We start from the raw sequence: 21,395 nt of genomic DNA, 5'->3' as shown, positions 1-21,395 counted from the left end.
TAAGGACTCTTTAAGAATAAATAATAATACACAACAGTTTGAGAGATAAGCCTGAGACGGAAGTCTAAGGTTCACCTGTAAATATACAATTATCCCTTGCTTAAGAAATACATATCCATGATGTATTTTCTCAGAATAGTACACATCTTAACAAATGATAAATAAATTTTTCACAATAATAAAGAGAAGACAAAGCCTGAATTCTCAATCCATGACACAAGGGTCATGGCAAATATATAAGAGTATAGAAATCACTGTCTAAAAGCTTCCTTCTTCACTTTGTGTCTAAACATATAGTCTCTTCTCTGTGGGGCAATATGGACTAGAGAATATTTGTGTAATTCCTTAAGAAAATGAATCCAAAGTAAAATACTGCGGCCAGTGCCATAAGTAATTGGTTAAAAAATAATTCCCAGATGCCTGGTGAGAAAAAGTGAAAGAAGGAACCAATGTTTTTGGTATAAAACATTAAAATATAATGGTTTTTAAAACCATTATAAAGCTAGAGAAAATGTGCTTTTGTGAATTTCACTTGTGATAAAGACAATATTTTTACCCAAAATGCCTTTTATTATACTACATTTTTTGCCTTGCAACATGTTTCTATTTTTACTTATTTGGTCTTGTTAGATAAATTAAGGATTTCAGGTGGTGAACTGAGGTACTTCTGCCACCAAAAGTAGAACAGCAAGGATTGGTGGAGCAGGCAAGCACAGGCAGCCTTGCACCAATATTCCCCATGAGCCTTATCAGTACCAAAATGGAAACAACTTATACCCCATATGGCTGGGCTTCTAAGAAGAGGAGAAAAAAGTGCTCTTTGCATAGTTAGCGAAATCTTGATAGATAGTGGTTGATATATGTGGAGAACAGCCACACAACTAAGTAGAGAATAAGGGACATAAAAAGACAAAAAGCATGAGAAACAGTAATAAAAGAAATCTGAAAAATATACAGCCAACTGGATAAGATGATTTTTAGTTTAACAGAACGATGACTAATAGATCACAGAAAGATTTATTTAGTATAAAAGTGTATAATAGGCTGGGTGTGGTAGCTCACGCCTGTAATTCCAGCACTCTGGGAGGCCAAGATGGGCAGATCACTTGAGCCCAAGAGTTTAAGGCCAGCCTGGGCAACACTGGTGAAACCTCCATCTCTACAAAAACAGAAAAAGTAGCTGGGTGTAGTGGTGCATACCTGAAGTCCCAGTTACTCAGGAGGCCGTGGTGGGAGGATTCCTTGAGCCAGGGAGGCGAAGGTTGCAGTGAGTCAAGATTGGGCCACTGCACTCCAGGCTGGGCAACAAGGTAAGATCCTATCTCAAAAAAAAAAGTATACAATAGCCAGGCACAGTGGCTCCCATGCCCATAATCCCAACACTTTGGAAGGCTGAGGCAGGACAATTGCTTAAACCCAGGAGTTTGAGACCAGCCTGGGCAATATAGGGGACCCCATCTCTACAAAAAGTAAAAAAATTATTCGGGCATGGTGATACACACCTGTAGTCCCAGCTACTCAGGAGGCTTAAGTGGGAGAATCACTTCTGGTCAAGGCTGCAGTCAGCTGTGATCATGTCACTGCACTTAGCATGGGTGACAGAGCAAGACCCCATTTCAAAAATAAAAATAAATAAAAATAGAAGTGCACAATGCCAGACACATAATTAGTTTTAATTAACTAATTCTGTACAGAAAGATTCTGAAGACTAGCACTGAATACCTTAATGGTTCCATTTTCGTCTCCAAATGCAATGTACTGAAGATGCGGACTTAAGCAACAGCAGCTAACTTGAGCTTCAGTCAGATAATCAATCTGACCTGTTTTTCCATTAATAAGCTAATGAAAAATGAGGCAAAATCAGTTATTAGGCTGTAAGAGCAGATTTTGTTCTTTAGAACAGAGGCTTCAATTGAAAAATAAATAAATAAAACACAGAAAATAACCAACAAGAGTTCTCAGGGGAACAACAAAGCCATATCCTAGTCTCAGCAGCTGCATTTAGCACTTCACACTTTCATTTCATTCCACTTTGGTGGTTCAAATACATTTTCATAAAATAAAACGAGCATTACAAGGTTTAAGAAGCAGCTGCTGTGCCCACCACCTGAGACACATCTGTCTGATTTGTAATCCCACAGCCAGCTCCATACCCTGTTTTCCATTTCTTCACAAAGCCCACTTTTAATAGGGCTATCGTTTGTTAAAATATACTTTTCTGCTACATTTCAAAGCTGTTGGTCAAACAAGACTGAGACAGACATAAAAAGACAAATTAAAATGGGGCTGATATCCTCCAAATCACTCACAAAACAGTGTAAATTAAGATTCTTTCTCTTGGAGCGGGGGCAGTGAGGACAATGGAGAAGAACTCATAAGCATAATTTGCGTAGCTGGATTTACAATGCTTAAACAAAGATTACCTAATTTCATAATCTGTACCAATGCTTAAATCCCATGAATTATGATGCTTTATCACTCATCTAAAACATGTGACCTGGGAAAATATCTCTGAATATTAAATCAATTGTCAGATACCTCTCTCTAACTTAGTGTCATAAACTAAAACTCTTCAATTATTTTTCAACATGAAATAAGCAGTCATTTTTGTTTCTGGTACAAAGATCACAGTCAATCAATCACAGGTAGCTTTTCCTTAACATTATTTTACCTAGCATGTTTTTATCTATTAGACATTCAAAATGAAAACTGAACTACGAAGAGCTGAACATCTTCTTTCTCTCAAAAATTAATTTCAAGAGCTCTCTCTTTAAGTAGAAACTAAAAAATGTTTTATTCACTTAAATGAAACTATTAAGTTTATCCTCTAAACTCTCCCACAACCACTGTCATACAATGATATCTTTATAGACAGATGACTTTTTAAGTCTCACAGTTACAACAGTCATTAAAGAAAGGTTGCACAAATTTAATAAAGGAAATACAAGCATGAGGACACTAAATTTGACAAAAAAACTGGAGTGGAAATATCCCAAGTGGAAGAATCAGCTTTCTAAAAAACAGTTAATGAGAAATTCACATTGAATTCCACATCCCAATTCACCCCAAAAGTACTGTGTATTAGGAGCTCCTAATCAGCATATTGAGGACAATAGTAAAACTTGTAAAATCAAAGCAAGCCATATTCAGCGGTGACTTACAGCTTGATTTTGACACCCACAGTAAACAAGAAGTTACCACATGCCAAGCGATTTACTCCCAGTATCTACTCCTGAATTTGGATTCTACTTTGACCCTGTAACTAGCTCAGAGACTGTAAGATGAAAAGGACCTTAAAAACTGAGGCTCAAAGCGGTAGCACACGCCTGTAGTCCCAGCTACTCGGGAGGCTGAGGCATGAGAATCTCTTGAACCCAGGAGGTGGAGGTTGCAGTGAGCCAAGATCGTGCCACTGCACCCCAGCCTAGGCAACAGAGAGAGACTATCTCAAAAGAAAAACAAAAGAAAGAAAATTAGCCCTTACTATGAAAGGGCTTCTGTCCTTCTCAATCCTATGTCTCAGGGAATCCTCAGGGCAAGGGAGAATGTCCCACCAGTTCACATAAAAGCCATGCCACCTCCTGCCCTTCTTATCTGGCTGCTTGCTCTTACCACCTCTCTTAGCCACAAGTCACAGTCACATGCTGTCAGCTCCACATGCTGACACCTTCAATGGTCCATACTCTGCTGTTCTACTTGGGCTGACCAATATATAGATAGCCTCTTGTGTTTGATCTTCCATGAGGTACCTGCTTTCTCTTGCTGCCACTATCTACACTACCACCACTTCCAGGACATCTCTGTCAATGCAATGACACCTTATTTAGCCACCAGCACAGTGGTGCCAACCTGCTCTTGAACTCCAGTGCTCCTTAGGGCATCTGCTCTTAGGGCATCTGTTACCACCACTCTGAGCTCCTGGAATGGTATATTCCTCTGCCAATGGATCTTTGGGACTCCTTTCATCTTCAGCCAGTTGAGAAATGCCTTCCTCTCATGTGTCCCACTCTTTGTTGGGGGGTACAGGGAGAACAGGCTAGAGTAGTGCTGTTTGGATCCCTAAGCAATATAGTTCTTTCAATTTTACTACACAACCCTTTCCTCCTTAGGGGCAAAAATAAGCATTCAATAAATATCTACTTAACAAAGGTGTGTGTAAATGAATGAACAGGCGTACTTCAGTATGTAAAGCCCAGGTCCTTTCACCTCAGTTCCAATCACTCAGACTCCTTCCTCATCTAAAGTGACTTCTGTTCTTTCAAAGACCCTGGAATCCTTCCCTTTTAAAAATGCTTCTATATGCTCATCCCCCTTGCACACATGTCTGAATCACTCTTGTAGACAACATGAGTTTGTCCTCATGGTATTCTTAGACTCCACGCAAATCAAAGAATGTGATCATAGATACCAACAGAAGAGCAGTGAGATGAGGAATTATCTAATTTAATTCTAAATATAAGCATATCTGAGCCTCAGCTCGAGACCTACATATATTTATTTAACCAATGTCTACTGGACAACTGTTAGATATAAAATAATTATGTTTAATCCCAGGTCCAAAAACAAGAAAAACTGAATAGAAAATTCAACCAAAACAATTTTCCAATTGTTTTCTAAAAAATACTCACTTGCAGACGTCTTATATGGTCAACTGCAAGGACCATCACTTCATTTTCTTGAAACACAACATCTACTTCTTGCTTTAACATTATAGCAGAGTTCTTACATACTTTCTTTGTCTCCCAGAGCTGAGTTAGAGATAAAGAAATTATCATTCCATCTCTGAAATAAGTCTTCATCTTAAAGTAAGAGACAAACTATAAAATACCTATGATGCTAGAAAGGTTTCAATATTAGATTACGATCCAAAAATAAATATTTATTAACACAATCTATAGTAAGATGCAGTTAGTATTAAGAGTTATGGGCTCCAGAGTCAAAATTCCTCAGTATGAATTCTAGTTCTACCTAAAGTTGTAACTTCAGGCAGGTTGCTTAACCCAGTGTTACTCAAAGATAAGGACCTCCTGCTAGTTCTCAAACTGTTTGATACCAATCCACAAGATAAGAAGTTTGGGCCAGACACAGTGGCTCACACCTGTAATCCCAGCACTTTGGGAGGCCAAGGCGGGTGGATCACTTGAGGTCAGGAGTTCAAGACCAGTCTGACCAACATGGTGAAATCCTGTTTCTACTAAAAATACAAAACTTGGCCGGGCGTGATGGTGTGCACCTGTAGTCCCAGCTACTCAGGAGAATTGCTTGAACCTGGGAGGCAGAGGTTGCAGTGAGCCAAGATCGTGCCACTGCACTCCAGCCTGGGTGACAGAGTGAGACTCCATGACAAAAAAAAAAAGTTTGCACCAGAATGTAAATCAACTACATCACTAAACACACTGTAACTGTGCCTAGTGATGCAGCTTATTTCATTTCAAGAAGACTTTCTTGATGAAGAAAGCAGCGTGTTGATTTATATTCTGGCTCAAGCTCACGGAGACTGGCATGTTAAGTACCACTGACTTTTCTCAGTCCTTCTGTGCCTGTTTTCTTATCTGCAAAAGGGACTATTGTGAGAATTAGTAAATTCATATGTGTATATATATAGTACTTTGCATAACATCTTGAATATAGTAAGCACTGAATTAATTTTAGCTATAATTCATATATAACGCTGTATTTGGATGCCGTGGGGACCAGCCATGGTTCCTGGCCTCAAAGAGCTTATAATGTAAGATGTATCAATAAGCCAGAGAAGCAGTGGAGTGTTGGAAATAAGGGGTAAATCATATCTGTCTTTAAATTCAAGTCAAAATTTGATAAGCACCACTAGAAAATGACATAGAATTAGATGGCATTAAGAGAGACAGGCAATCCTGGCTAACATGGTGAAACCCTGTCTCTACTAAAAAATACAAAAAAACTAGCCGGGCGAGGTAGCGGGCGCCTGTAGTCCCAGCTACTCAGGAGGCTGAGGCAGGAGAATGGCGTAAACCCGGGAGGCAGAGCTTGCAGTGAGCCAAGATCCGGCCACTGCACTCCAGCTTGGGCAACAGAGCCAGACTCCACCTCAAAAAAAAAAAAAGAGAGAGACAGGCATTCTCCCCAAATAGAGAAGGCTTGAGGGGACTTATAGAATGGTTAGGATTTCAACAAACAGAGATACAGGTAAGTAGGCCATTCCAAATACAAGAAACCACTTAAGGAAAAGCACAGAAGCAGGCAACTATGGATTGCTTGGGAAAATGTGAGCAGTCCAGTATTGGTTCCCTGTAGGAATAAACTGGAAGACGGACTGGAGCAGAATGAGGCCATGCTGTAGAGAAGCTTAATGGCAGACACAGAAGTATATATTTACTTTGGTAGACAAGGGAGCCATTATCTATTTTTGAGCAAAAATGACATGACTATATTGTACATGAAAAAAAAGTATCTTAGAAGCTGCATGTAGAAAAGCAAGAAAGAATACTTGTGGCAGAGACTCATACAACAAGAGAAGTAACAGGTAACAAAGTCCTGAACTTGGGTAGCAGAAATAGAAAGGTAGAGATAATAATAGAAAATGAAAAGGTAGACTCTCTTAGAATCGGGAAGTAATTGGATGCAGGAATTCAAGGTAAAGAAAAAGGTCAAAAATTTTTCTGAGGAATCAAATGCAGTATTTCAAATTAACCAAAATACAGTTTAATCATTGAAGTTCCCACAGCACCTGGCCCATGGTAATCCTCATGAACATGTAGTGAATGAATGAGACTGTTACAGTCCATATAATAGCACTTTTCCAGGGTGAATAGGAGTATAGTACTAGTTTCCTATTTTGCTTACCTCAGTGCTACCCATCAATTTCTTGGTTTGTAAGAGGTTTAGCTCACTATCAGGAAATGTTCAAACTGAAAATCTCAATATTTCTCACCCTGATTGTCTGGTCATCAGAAGATGTCAAAAATGATGATCCATCAGGAGAAAACTTCACACCATGAACCCAACTTAAATGTCCTCTGCAATCAGCCACCTTTGAACATGAGTCTATATTCCACAACTACAGAATAAACACAGCATATAGGAAATCACATACATAGGTATTGTGAAGATAGCAAAAATATTGAAAATAGCAACAATGAGCCAGCAATACCACTTCAATGAATAATTGCTCAAAAACACACTATCAAAACTACAAAATGTCTTATGAAGAAGATTATTTAGTGCATCATTATTTCTTATAGCAAAATACTAGGAAACTAAATACCCATCAATAGGGAACCAACTGAATAAACTACATTAATCACATAATGGCATATCATGCAGCCGTTAAAAAGAATGAGAAAAGCACCTTGATGACAACAAATCTCTAGGATATACTGTTAACAGAAAAAAAGCAAAGTGCAGAAGAGTCTATATACTATACAGTACTATCTTTTATTTGAGATGGAAAAATATGTACAAGAACATATAGAAGGATACACATATGGATATATATATATATGCCTATAGATATCTGCTTATATATGCAAGAAATATTGGACAGTTAAACCAATAACAGAAAATAGTTACATATGCAGGGAAGGAGGGAGAGAGAGGCGAAGGGATAGGGATGAAAGCAAGACTTCTCTGAATATAACTCATTATAAAACTTTGACTTTGGAATCATGCAAATACTTTATCACTTAAAAAAAATCAATCCAAAAAATAATAGGATGAACATAAGCAGCTTCCATATTCAGATTCTTTTCCACTAATACTGTCATCTAACCTTCATTTCAACTGACTGTAAAACCTACAATAAATTAACACAGTAATTGTAACATGTCCACATTTCTCGTTATTCATGCTTATTACCATGTGTACCAGCAGTCTGGTATTTTGTCCTGGGTTCTGCTGTAAATTACTCTAATATATTCAAGTCTAATGAAGTACCATATGTGACTGAGTTCCTCTCATTACACTTTAAATTACAAAACCACTTTATCATTTCAGAACTAGCATGGACAAAACAAGTACCTCATCATAGGCCCAGTGACTGGTTTTCGTTCAGTGAGTTCTATGGTTATGAACTAATTGTATGAAATTTTCTCTGCCTTTTCTCTAGAGTCCAAGCTGGGACATAAAGAGCTAAAGGCCAAAAATAAAAGTGGTTCCACAACTGAAGATCTCTCTTAAGAAACTGAAAATCTCCCTTGAGAATCCTCCCCTCTCTTCCCACTTTCTTCTCCCCATCTCTCTCCCATCATTTCTTTGTCACTCAGAGCCTCCAGAACTGAGTCCCTATATTTCAAGAGGGAGGATACTGTTTCATTGTTTCCTGGAGATTGCTAAGGATGGCAGAGGGTAAGGACTTTAGAAGTGACAGGAAAGGCTGAAAGAGGGGTTGCTACTTAGTACTGTTTCTAAAAATCCTAACAAACGCTCCACATTTACCTTGAGGATCTACACATAAGGTTCAAGATTTCCTAGGAGATCTAAAACCCAATAAACCCCAGCACTTTGGGAGGCTGAGGCAAGTGGGTCACTTGAGGTCAGGAGTTTGAGACCACCCTGGCCAACATGAAACCCCATCTCCACTAAAAATACAAAAACAATACAAAAAAAAAATTAGCCAGGCGTGCTGGTGGGCACCTGTAATCCCAGCTACTTGGAAGGCTAAGGCAAGAGAATAGCTTGAACCCGGGAGGTGGAGGTTGCAGTGAGTCAAGATTACGACACTACACTCCTGCCTGGGTGACAGAGAGAGACTCTGTCTCAAAAACAAAATAACACAAAACACTTCCAATTCAAAGCCTCTGCCCAAGAAAACACTGCCCACAGCACCCCACTTCTTCCCGCTGCTTCGGACAGGACTAGAGCTTTTTCACACTCCCTGCCTCTGCGTGCAATGGGAAGAGTCTCAGCAGAGAAGTTCTTCAGTGTCACATGCACTGCTGCACCAAGAATTAGGAGAAGCCTATGGAGCTCATGCCCTCACTCTCACCTGTGCCTCCATGTTGAAGGGCTACAGCTTAGCAACTCTCCCCCAACACCTTCACAGTAATAGGAAAGGCTGGCAAACTCACTAAAATTTGCTAAATAAGCAGAGAACATTGAAGAAGTGCTTGCAGTAGTCATGGCTCCCTTGATGAGGAGTCTGTGAACCAAGTGAACTTCCCTATTTTCCAAAAGGCCCATACCCATCTTCTTGGAACTGTGATCTCAAGGGGTTTCAAACTACCTGGTGGTAAAAACTAACCTGAGGAATGAAGAGTAAGAAAGCTTGGAAAAACTAATCTGTCTTTGGCCAGGCATGGTGAGACACCTGTAATCCCAGCATTTTGGGAGGCCAAAGCGGGAGTATTGCTTGAGGCCAAGAGTTCAAGACCAGCCTGGGCAACACAGTGAAAACCCCATCTCCATTAAAAAAACAAAAAAAAAAGCAGTAATCCATCTTTGAAGGAAAAAAATAATTCACTACTTTATGAAAAAACTAATACAGCAATTCACTGGGTGGAATTCTTCCAGGGCCAGCTAGGTATACATTCTGAACAGAAAACTTAACAGGTAAGTACAAAATTATAAAAAAGTAATTTATATGAGTTATTTTATTCATTAGTCCCTGGCAATGAACATCCTATCTTATCCTACCCAATGATCTAAGAAATCTGAACTGGACTCATCTCTCACCACCTCTTTTAAGAAGAAAAGAGTCTGTGCCTATACTGTTTAAGAAATGCCACATATCTATACTGGATAAGAGATGTCATGTTTCATGACCAGAAGTCATTCCATTGTTTTCCCAGTTCCTGGCACATGTTAGGCATTCAGCAAATGCTTGCTGAATTCCCTGTCATACTGTCAAATCAAGTCTGTCATCACTGTTAAAATAATAAAGCTGGCTATGTGGTTTAATATCCCAAAGTTAGAGGTCATTAGGCTATAAAGAAAATACTCTACAATTTCTCAAGCAAGGCTCCTTAGCAGTTAATGGTTTAAGCTGTCCATTCTCTGTCATCCTTTGATCTCTGGAAACCCAGGCTTCACAGAATAAATTCAACTACTCACCTCTACACAGTACTGGGACAAAGCAACTACTGCCAAATGGTTTTGCGGGGAGAAGTCACAGTACTGGATGGTGCTGTGATGGCCCGTGTGGATTTCTCCTAATAGGCCACTGGTATGAATGTCAAAAAGCTGTCAACATAAATAGAGATATCTATGAAGGTAAAATATTTTAAGAGAGAAGCTATTCTAATATCCTGCCATTTCAAATATAAGTCCTGAAAAAATATGACAATTACTGATAACTGGCATAATTATTGACAGTCGTAAACAAAATATGGATCAATATACATATACTTTTAAAATATTGCTCATCTTAAAACATATTTTTTTTTTATTATACTTTAAGTTCTAGGGTACATGTGCACAACATGCAGGTTTGTTACATATGTATACATGTGCCATGTTGGTGTGCTGCACCCATCAACTCGTCAGCACCCATCAACTCATCATTTACATCAGGTGTAACTCCCAATGCCATCCCTCCCCCGCCCCCTCCCCATAATAGGCCCCGGTGTGTGATGCTCCCCTTCCTGTGTCCAAGTGATCTCATTGTTCAATTCCCACCTATGAGCGAGAACATGCGGTGTTTGGTTTTCTGTTCTTGTGATAGTTTGCTGAGAATGATGGTTTCCAGCTGCATCCATGTCCCTACAAAGGACATGAACTCATCCTTTTTTATGGCTGCATAGTATTCCATGGTGTATATGTGCCACATTTTCTTAATCCAGTCTGTCACTGATGGACATTTGGGTTGATTCCAATTCTTTGCTATTGTGAATAGTGCGCAATAAACATACGTGTGTATGTGTCTTTATAGCAGCATAGCTTATAATCCTTTGGGTATATACCCAGTAATAGGATGGCTGGGTCATATGGTATTTCTAGTTCTAGATCCTTGAGGAATCGCCATACTGTTTTCCACAATGGTTGAACTAGTTTACAATCCCACCAACAGTGTAAAAGTGTTCCTATTTCTCCACATCCTCTCCAGCACCTGCTGTTTCCTGACTTTTTAATGATTGCCATTCTAACTGGTGTGAGATGGTATCTCATTGTGGTTTTGATTTGCATCTCTCTGATGGCCAGTGATGATGAGCATTTTTTCATGTGTCTGTTGGCTGTATGAATGTCTTCTTTTGAGAAATGTCTGTTCATATCCTTTGCCCACTTTTTGATGGGGTTGTTTGTTTTTATCTTGTAAATTTGTTTGAGTTCTTTGTAGGTTCTGGATATTAGCCCTTGTCAGATGAATAGATTGCAAAAATTTTCTCCCATTCTGTAGGTTGTCTGTTCACTCTGATGGTAGTTTCTTTTGCTGTGCAGAAGCTGTTTAGTTAAATTAGATCCCATTTGTCAATTTTGGCTTTTGTTGCCATTGCTTTTGGTGTTTTAGACATGAAGTCCTTGCCTATGCCTAAAAACATATTTTCTATAAAGGAAAATTCATCACAGATGAGCTCTCAAGCTAGCCTAAAGAGAAATAAAAGTTTTGTGAATAAAGAAGAGACTGGCCCAATTAACATACAGACTAGTTCTCCCTAATGCTTGTTTATTCAAAAGAGAAAATGAATACTCATAAATGAAAATAATCAAAATGATATAGGGCAGAGGTTTGCTAAAATAGAATTAGCTCAATCATTTCTATTTCTGTCTAGAACTACCACATTGCTCATTATAATTAATCATTTTCCTGTTTTTGAACCCCAAAAAGCTACTTTTGAGTAATCCAAGTTTCTTCAATTTTTTTTCTTTTTTTTTTTTTTGAGACAGACTTCCGCTCTTGTTGCCCAGGCTGGAGTCCAATGGCGCGATCTCGGCTTGGCACGATCTCGGCTCACCACAACCTCCACCTCCTGAGTTCAAGCAATTCTCCTGCCTCAGCTTCCCAAGTAGCTGGGATTACAGGCATGCACCACCACGCCCAGCTAATTTTTTTATTTTTAGAAGAGACGGGGTGTCCCCATGTTGGTTAGGCTGGTCTCGAACTCCCGACCTCAGGTGATCCGCCCACCTTGGCCTCCCAAAGTGCTGGGATTACAGGTGTGAGTCACTGCGCCCAGCCACAGTTTCTTCAATTTTTAAGACTTATAAATGCTGAATATACTCTTCCAAAGTTTTTGCCAAATAAGATGATTTGTATTTACTACATGTATTGATACAATATAGTGATTTAAGATTAAGACATAGACCTTAGAAAGAAACAAAAAAGCTTCCAGTGGAAGCTATTAAAATGTTTAGTGAATGCATAGTCCTTGCAAGCAAGCACATATGGTAGGCAGCATAGCGCTGGAGGCCAAAAACACAGGGCAGGAAATTAGATTTAAAATGCTTCCCAGGACAGGTCATTTTTTTAAAAATTAGTGACTGACAGTGATCGAGGAAACCTGGCAAATGTAGAATAGGCAGTTGTCCCAATTATGGAATAGTAAAAGAAAAAAGACCTAACAACAGGAGAAGACTCACAGAGGAATTGGAAAGAAATAACAGGAGGAGGAAGGAGAGACCAAGGGTAAGAAATCGGGATCTACACGCAGTTAAGGAACACCTTTGGGTGGCTTTCTTTTAGCATGGTAAAACAGGGAACTGCTGTACAGATTTTTAAAACAAGGCATTTCATGTAATATAAAATTATTTTCCTCTCACTAGAACAGGTCTCTTAAAATCTTTTAAAAAGTTATCTTTTGTTCAACATCACTGGTAATTGGGAAAACACAAATCAAACCACAAGGAGAAACCACTTCACACCTACTAGGATGGCTATAATTTTAAAAATGAACAATAACAAGTTTTATCAAGGATGTGGAGAAATTGAAACCCTCGAACATTGCTAGTGGAATGTAAAATGGTGCAGCTGCTGTGGAAAAATCCAGTGGTTTCTCAGAAAACTAAATAAAGAATTACCATATGACCCAGTAATTCCACTCCTAGGTATACACACAAGGCTCAAATAGATATTTGTACACCAATGTTGCAGCATTATTCAGAGCAGCCAAAAGGTGGAAACAACCCAAGTGTCCATCAACAGATGAATGGATGAACAAAATGTGATATATACATACAATGGAACATTATTCAGCCATAAGAGGAAATACTGTTCTGATACATGCTACAACATGAATGAACCTTGAAAACATGCTCAATGAAATGAGTCAGACACAAAAGGACTGATATTATATGATTCCACTTATATGAAATACCTAGGCAAATTCACAGATTACATTAGAGGTTACAAAGGTCTAGCAAGAGAGGGGAAAGAGGAGTTATTACTTCATGGTTACAAAGTTTCTGTTTAGGGTGATGAAAAAGTTTTGGAAATATGTAGTGGTAATGGTTACACAGCATTGTGAATGTAATGCCACTGAAATGTACATTTTCAGATGGTTAAAATGGCAAATTTTCCATTATATGCATTTTATCACAATAAAAAAAGTTTTACTCTTCAAGTCTTGCAAATGCAATGGTTCCTTTTTTGTTCTTATAGATTTTAACTTAAAGGGAGATATTTTTCCTCTTAGTTTCCTGCTAAAGGGGTACAAACTTATAAGCAATCAACACCAAGGATTGCAGCACTAGATCAATAACAATCATATACATGATCCCTTATATAACTATATTCTATATTTCAATTATGCTCTTTAAAACAGTAATATCCCTCATTCAAGTCTTTTGAAATCACTATTAGATCAGAATGTAACTGAGCCATAAATCAGAAGATCTGGCTCTCCTAATCACAATGTAACTTTGGACAAATTATTTGGCTGCTCTGAACCTCAGCTGCCTCATTATTATCACAGGGCTACTGTAACCTGCTGCTTCTTGAATACTTACATCAAAAGAAATTATATGCTCTCTGAATACCACAAATATAAGCTACTGTTAGACATGGGGAAGAAAAGCAAAGCATTTTCTTATTTACTTTTTTCATATTTTCCTCAGTTACTTTATAAAAATTTCACAACCTTTTTTTTTTTTTTTTTTTTTGAGACGGAGTCTTGCTCTGTGCCCCAGGCTGGAGTGCAGTGGCACGATCTCGGCTCACTGCAAGCTCCGCCCCCCCGGGTTCACGCCATTCTCCTGCCTCAGCCTCCCAAGTAGCTGGGACTACAGGCGCCCACCACCTCGCCCGGCTAATTTTCTTGTGTTTTTAGTAGAGACGGGGTTTCACCGTGTTAGCCAGGATGGTCTCGATCTCCTGACCTCGTGATCCGCCCGTCTCGGCCTCCCAAAGTGCTGGGATTACAGGCTTGAGCCACCGCGCCCGGCCCAAAATTTCACAACCTTGTTCAGTCATTGATGAGCATTTCTATCAGAGTCATCAAATCATAAAATTGTACGTGTAAGAAAGCACTTTGAAAAATCACCTAAACCAATGTAATTGAAATTGAAGAAAAAAAAGGAGTAATTCAGAAAGCATTCTATGTTTTAAATACATTTTAAATACATTTGAGGAACACTGGATTCGATGGCATAAATTGTATAATAGGACTTCCTGGGGCCCTGAATATGTTAGTTCACACCGTGTGCTTAATAAGGGAAAGCAATACAAAACATATTTCCCAAATGGTGTAACCATGGAGACCTTTCCTCACAAGGCCATCCTTATCTCATGGAGCACAGTTCCAAAGAACCATGACAGGTTAGGAAGACTGCCCAAAATCACACAACTGACTTTATTTTTATCAATAAACATTGTAAAATGCAAAAATGAATAGAAATTTTAACTTTCTTTAAATCAGACTGAAGTTGGCTTTTTAAAGTACTTACAAAGATTTTATTTTTTGCTGCCACCATTATCCTTGCACCATCAGCAAACCATAAACAACACTTCACTATCACTTCCATATCCTCTTGAGGGTCCTCTGAATTTAGGAAGAACTGTTTCACATTAAAGCTTTTCCTCTCGTTTGCTGATGTCACATCCCAAAGCTTCGAATTAAAGTAATAAAAAAAGAAAAAGTTTGTTTTACTCTAAAATCACACCTCTAGAATCCTTTCTGAATTAAATGCTACATAAACTTATTCACTTCACTTGATGAATTATTTTTACCTATGCATGACTTTTTGTAAGGTTTTTAAATTAAGATCTCCAGTTTCATTATCATGTTCTTAAAAAGAAAAAATTAGAAGCACTGCCCAAAATGCAGAACATAAAATTAAATAAAAAGAATCTTGCATGGTGTGGGGGCTAAAAATTACATGTTGACAGTAAGGACACAAGTGGAAGAAAGGTTGTAAGATGAAGAGACTCACGACTTGCCACTGCTGCCCTCTGCTGTGCCAGGAATGAAGTGTGCTTCCCAAACCTACCACTAACAGCAGGAAGACTACACAGGGCCCAGTCCAAGTTAGGTCGTGACCTAGCAGAGCATTCAGAGACATAAGGAAGTCTCTGAAAACAGGGACAAGCAAGACTCTTTGTGTGCTTGGCAGGGCTAGATAGGGCTATAAAACTAACTGGATCCTGAGGAATCAGATACAAAATACCATCAACTTTGCTCAGTAGTAGGACCACTTGAATAGAACAAAAGACAAAGGCCTTCAAGAAGACCCACCTCCACTCTTCTGGGCCATGAGCAGCATCTCGGCCTCACAGAGTGATAATGACTGCCCATGCCCAAACCAAAGGTTGGCCATGGAGAAGGATGGGGGTGCGGGGAGAAAGTTGCTTCTCAGACTTTAAGTCAGCTTCCAAAGCATAACTCCCAGGTAAAACCTAATTTGTCTGGCCAGGTACATTTTCAAATCTCTTGAGTAAAAAGAAGTATTATATATACTAAGAAACATGGCCAAAACTAAAACTTTTCTACTTGCAACAACTGCGGGTAATCTGGGTAATGCAGAAGAGACAGCAGGTGCTAAAACAGCCTTCCCTGATTACTAAAGAGAAAATAATAATAATAATAAACATAAATGCCTGAACCTTCAGTTACATCATCCTGAATATATAAGAAATCAGTTTCCCTATTAATACGAAAATCAGGCTGGGTACAGTGGTTCACACTTGTAATCCCAGCACTTTGGGAAGCCAAGGTGGGAGGATCACTTGAGCCCAGGAGTTCAAGACCAGCCTGGGCAACACAGTGAGACCTCATCTGTTTTGTTTTGTTTTCCATTTAAAAATTTTTTTAAAAACAAAAAGAAAAGAAAAAGCAACTACTGCCTGAATTTTAAAAAGAAAAATAAAAGTAGCACAATCCAACTTGATTATACATGTCTAAACTGCATGTGTTTCTGGACCTGACTTTGGCTTCTATCAAGCAGTGATGAAATCCCACATATTGAGGGATCACATAAACTAATACCAGCATTTCATTCTGAGCAAGTCGCTGCACTATATCCAGGGTCCCTGTGAACCCCATGCCTTTGCGTGCTTTAAACGGCAATTTTTAAATAGAACTCACATTTTAAAATAGTTCATCTCAGAGCCTGAAAAACACATGCTTATCAACATGCTACCCTATAAAACGCTTAAAAAGTTATACAGCTATTTGGGGCAGGACATAATTTTACAGTTTTCATCCTCTCAAAAGGTAAAAGCTTTCAGGAGACTTTGACCTTGAAATGCTGTTATCTAACATCATTTTGCAGGACCTCTGCTTACTACCTGTCATTGTATCAGTGTGAACCAACCAATGATACTGACTTAACAGCACTGTGGGAAAGCCACCACAAACATGGGCAGTTCTCACCAAGAGTGCAGCAGTGTCTGTCCCCTGCTGCGAGCGCTCTGTGCGCCACAATCACATTTTGATACTCATACAGGAATATGGAAATAAAAATCCCATCCCTGTCAAATGACAACTTTTTAAAAAGTGTCCGAGTTTAAAGACGTCTTAGTTTGACTTCAAGTGACACAGCGAGGGTTTATCATCTTTAACACATGTATTAAACGCTATGCTAGCCACTTTTAGAGACTATATAAATGAATCAGATACAGATACTACCCTCAAGGAATTGACAGGCCAGTAAGGGAAGTAAGACAAGCACATAAATAACTTAAACACAAAACATGTCACGTGTCATTTGAAAGGAAAAGGTATAGCACACTGGGAAGGCTGTATGCAAGCTGAGGGCTTGAGGGAACACTTCGTACAGGAGGTAGCCACCTCACTGTACTCCCTGAGATTAGCCTATCTTATACCAACTTAAGACAGAGAATGTCAACATCAAAAAGACAGGGGAACACTCCAGGGCCTAGAGCCTATTCCAAGTGATCAGCATAAGCTAAAGTACAAAATGAGAAAACAAAGACAATGAAAAAGAAGAACAAGTTCAATCTGGTTGTAGCATCAGGTATGTGAACCCTTCCTCAACAGAGTCCTTATCTGCTCTCAGAGCACCGTCTTCATACTTTTATCATTTTCATGGTTCATCTATTCACTTACGTTCTCCCCAACTTGATTCTAAACAGTTCAGAGCAGCCAGGAAGTATACTCTTTTCTTTTTTAGTGTTTAAAATCCAAATGCCTAGTACAGTATCTGGCACACACTAAGTATTCAATAAATACATTTTAAGTGAAAGACTGATTACTCCCGGGAGGGTACAGTGGCTCATTCCTGTAATCCTAGCACCTTGGGAGGCTGAGGCAAGCAGACCACTTGAGCCCAGGAATTCAAGACCAGCCTGGGCAACACGGTGAGACCCCATCTCCAAAACCAAACAAACAAAAAGACAGATCACTCCCAAGTTTCAAGCACAGGCAAGTACAGACAATAGTGTTGCTGAAAGAAATAGGGTTCTGGGGGCCGGGCGCGGTGGCTCAAGCCTGTAATCCCAGCACTTTGGGAGGCCGAGACGGGTGGATCACGAGGTCAGGAGATCGAGACCATCCTGACGAACACGGTGAAACCCTGTCTCTACTAAAAAAATACAAAAAACTAGCCAGGCGAGGTGGTGGGCGCTACTCGGGAGGCTGAGGCCGGAGAATGGCGTGAACCCGGGAGGCGGAGCTTGCAGTGAGCCGAGATCGCGCCACTGCACTCCAGCCTGGGTGACAGAGCGAGACTCCGCCTCAAAAAAAAAAAAAAAAAGAAAAGAATTCAGGTGTTAAAGATGCAGACAGAACACATACAGCTCTGCTATGGTTTGGAGATGGTTTATTTATCCTGACCCAGACTCGAAAATTTGATCCCCACTGTGGCAGTGTTGGGAAGTAGGGATTGATGGAAGGTGTCTGGGTCATGGGGGTGGATCCCTCATAAACAGATGAATGCCTTCTAATGCCTTCCCACTGGGGTGAGTTCTCTGGGAATGGATTAGTTCTCAAAAGTGCGGGTTGTTGAAAACAGTCTGGCTTTCTGGGTTTCGCTATCTTCAATCCTCTCTTTTAATATGATCTCTTTGCACACGCCCACTTCCCTTCCCCTTTCCACCATGAGTGGAAGCAGCCCAAGGCCCTCATCAGGTGCAGCTGCCCAATCCTGGAATTTCCAGCCATCAGAATCATGAGCCAAGTAAACCCCTTTTCTTTATAAATTACCCAGTCTCGGGTATTATGTTACAGAAAAGAGAGAGCAGACAAAGACAATTTCCAAACTCTCCCAAAACTCAGGTAAACAATAGTAATGAGAATTTTTCTCTCTAGGCATAATCCACACAGCAAAGGAAAATGGAGAAAGAGACAACAGTAACAAAATCACTAAGTCTAGAAAGCAGAAAGGCAAGTAATAGGCAGACTCCTAGAAATAAATTCTGAGCCTGCAGTGGGGAAATTCAAGCAGCCCAATAACCCCATATAACTCCGAAAAGACTCAGGAAGTGCTGGCACCCAGTACCTTCTGATAAAGGTGAAGCTAAGTCAAGAGGAATCTTTAAAAGTCCGTTGAAATCTCCTCCCTCCACTCTGCAACCCAGGGGCCTGTGTCCCTACTCTGGCAGAATACAAGGCTATTCTATACCCTACACAGTTGAGAGAAGGGTCACTTGAAAACAGAGAAATTAAGAGAAAGTCTATTTTCTAAATGTTGAGATCTCTGCCCAGATATCATCTCAGAACTGGCCAGAGTCATATCCTACAAATAGAAGACTAAAATTTCTACTAGCCAAGCATGGTGGTGCACACCTGTAGTCCCAGCTCCTCAGGAGGCTAAGGTGGGAGGATCACTTGAGCCTAGGAGGTTGAGGCTGCAGTGAGCTGCAGTCACACCACTGCACTCCAGCGCTCCAGCCTATGTGACAGAGTGAGATCCTGTCTCAAAAAAAAGGGGGGGAGTTGGGCACAGTGACTCACACCTGTAATCCCAGCACTTTGGCAGGCCGAGGAAGGTGGATCACGAGGTCAGGAGTTCAAGACCAGCCTGGCCAACATAGTGAAACCCCATCTCTACTAAAAACACAAAAATGAGCCAGGTTTGGTGGTACGCGCCTGTAATCCCAGCTACTTGGGAGGTTGAGGCAGGAGAACTGCTTGAACCCAAAAGGGCAGAGGTTGCAGTGAGCCGAGATCGCAACACTGCACTCCAGCCTGGGCAACAGAGCAAGACTCTATCTTGGGAGGGGAGAAAAAAAAAGACAAGAAAAAGAAAAAAGAGAAAAGAAAATTTTTACTCTGGACACCCAACCAGTTCAAGACAAAAGATATAAAGACTTTGACATCACAAGTTCACCATCTTGCAGCAAGCCAAGATGGCACCACAGCACTCCAGCCTGGGCGACACACTAAGACTGTCTTAAAAAAAAAAAAAGGAGTTCATGATAAAAACAGATAAGCCAAGGAAAACTACAATTTAAAAGTTCACAATTCCCAGTCAACTTGTTGGTGATGTATTCTTAAATATCAGCAGATAGCAAAGGATCAGATAGCTAAGATATACCTATGTCTAAAATCCAAACAGAAACCAAAACCAACAAATAGAAAAATATCTATTACACAGGAATATGAAAACTTCAAAAAAAAAAAAAAAACCCATTACTAATGCCCATAAAAAGATAAAAGATGCTGCATCCATGAAACAAGAACAGAATAATATTTAAAAGGAACTGATCACAAGAATGAATGCTTAAAAATATGGTAGCAGAAATTTAAAACTCAATAGAAAGACAGAAAAATAAAGCTAAAGAAATCTTTCAAAAAGTAGGGCAAATGGACAAAAAGAAGGAAGGAGAGGAAAAAAAATTTTGATCCAGAAACACAAGTATTCCAGAAAGAGAAAATAGGAAGAAATCAAACAATTCAAGGAAATGCCAGAACTGAAGGATAAGTTTCCAAACTGAAAGAAGCTACCATTCTGTAGGCAGTTTACTCTGTTGACAGTTTCTTTTGCTGTGCAGAAGCTTTCATTTAATTAGGTTCCACTTGTCAAAGTTTGTTTTTGTAGCAATTGCTTTTGAGGACTTGGCCAAAAATTATTTGCCAAGACTGATGTCAAGAAGGGTATTTCCTAGGTTTTCTTCTAGGATTTCAATAGCTTGAGGTCATATATTTAAATTTTTAATCTATCTTTAACTTTTATATGTGGTAAAAGGTAAGAGTCTAGTTTCATTCTTCTGATTATGGCTAGCCAGTTATCCCAGCACCATTTATTGAATAGAGAGTCCTGTCTCCCATTGCTTTTGTTGGCCTTGTTAAACTATGCATCCAACAAAGGTCTAATATCCAGAATTCATAAGGAACTTAAGCATATCAGCAAGTGAAAAACAGAGACATCTTTAGACATTATAATAAAGACACCTTAAAAATTTACTTCCCATAGATTCTTTCTTAGGAAGCTAGAGGAGATTCTCCACCAAGCTGAGAAAGTAAGCCAAGAAAGAGGACAAAAAAAAACTAAAAAACAAGGGTTCCAATGTAAGAGAAAAGCAAAAGGAATCCCTAGGATGATGGTAAGGAAGATCTCGGGATGGCAGCTGGACTCTGGGAATAGTACTACCATTACCAATCAGAATGGAACAAGACAGAACCTTCCAAAAATGTTGTTTCCAAGAAAAGACTTACAAAATGCCTGGTAAGTTTGAATCATTTAAGGAGCAAGTTAACAAGAGAGAGTTTGAAGATAAGCACATTTAAAGACTAAACAAATGAAAAAACTTATTAACCCCAGGGAAAACAGAAAGTTAATAAGACAGGAAAAAAAATTCATACTACATGACTCAATTGTGATTAGTTACAATGATGTAAAACCCTAAACACTATTCTAATCAAAATCAATGTACAAAAATCAGCCACTCACAGTGGTTCATGCCTGTAAGCCCAGCACTTTGGGAGGCTGAGGCCAAAGGATCACTTGAGGCCAGGAGTTTGAGACCAGCCTGGCCAATACAGTAAGACCTTCTATATAAGAAAAAAAAAAAAAAATCAGTAGCATTTCTGTACATCCATAACATTCAAGCTGAGAGCCAAATCAAGAACACAATCCCATTTACAGTAGCC

General features: G+C 39.4%; 1 protein-coding gene across 5 annotated transcripts in view; it reads right to left on the bottom strand.

Moving 5' to 3' along the window:
• The window catches only part of APAF1 (apoptotic peptidase activating factor 1), an 84,952-nt gene that overhangs the window by 23,163 nt on the left and 40,394 nt on the right, over positions 1-21,395 (bottom strand). For 2 of the 5 annotated variants that reach the window (XM_025401106.1, XM_025401107.1), the window contains exons 16-20: positions 14,791-14,952; positions 10,027-10,155; positions 6,911-7,036; positions 4,629-4,748; positions 1,723-1,839 (exon numbers count right to left, since the gene is read on the bottom strand). The exons of 1 other annotated variant lie outside the window; for it this stretch is intronic. In XM_025401106.1, coding sequence (XP_025256891.1) covers positions 1,723-1,839; positions 4,629-4,748; positions 6,911-7,036; positions 10,027-10,155; positions 14,791-14,952 — 654 coding nt within the window. The remainder of the gene's footprint in view (positions 1-1,722; positions 1,840-4,628; positions 4,749-6,910; positions 7,037-10,026; positions 10,156-14,790; positions 14,953-21,395) is intronic. 2 more of the 5 variants (XM_025401109.1, XM_025401110.1) reach the window with 1 other exon arrangement.

Source organism: Theropithecus gelada, chromosome 11 (assembly GCF_003255815.1).
Source record: "Theropithecus gelada isolate Dixy chromosome 11, Tgel_1.0, whole genome shotgun sequence".
NCBI lineage: Eukaryota > Metazoa > Chordata > Mammalia > Primates > Cercopithecidae > Theropithecus > Theropithecus gelada.
The sequence above is the reverse complement of the archived record's forward strand: the minus strand, read 5'-3'. Positions and strand labels throughout refer to the sequence as shown.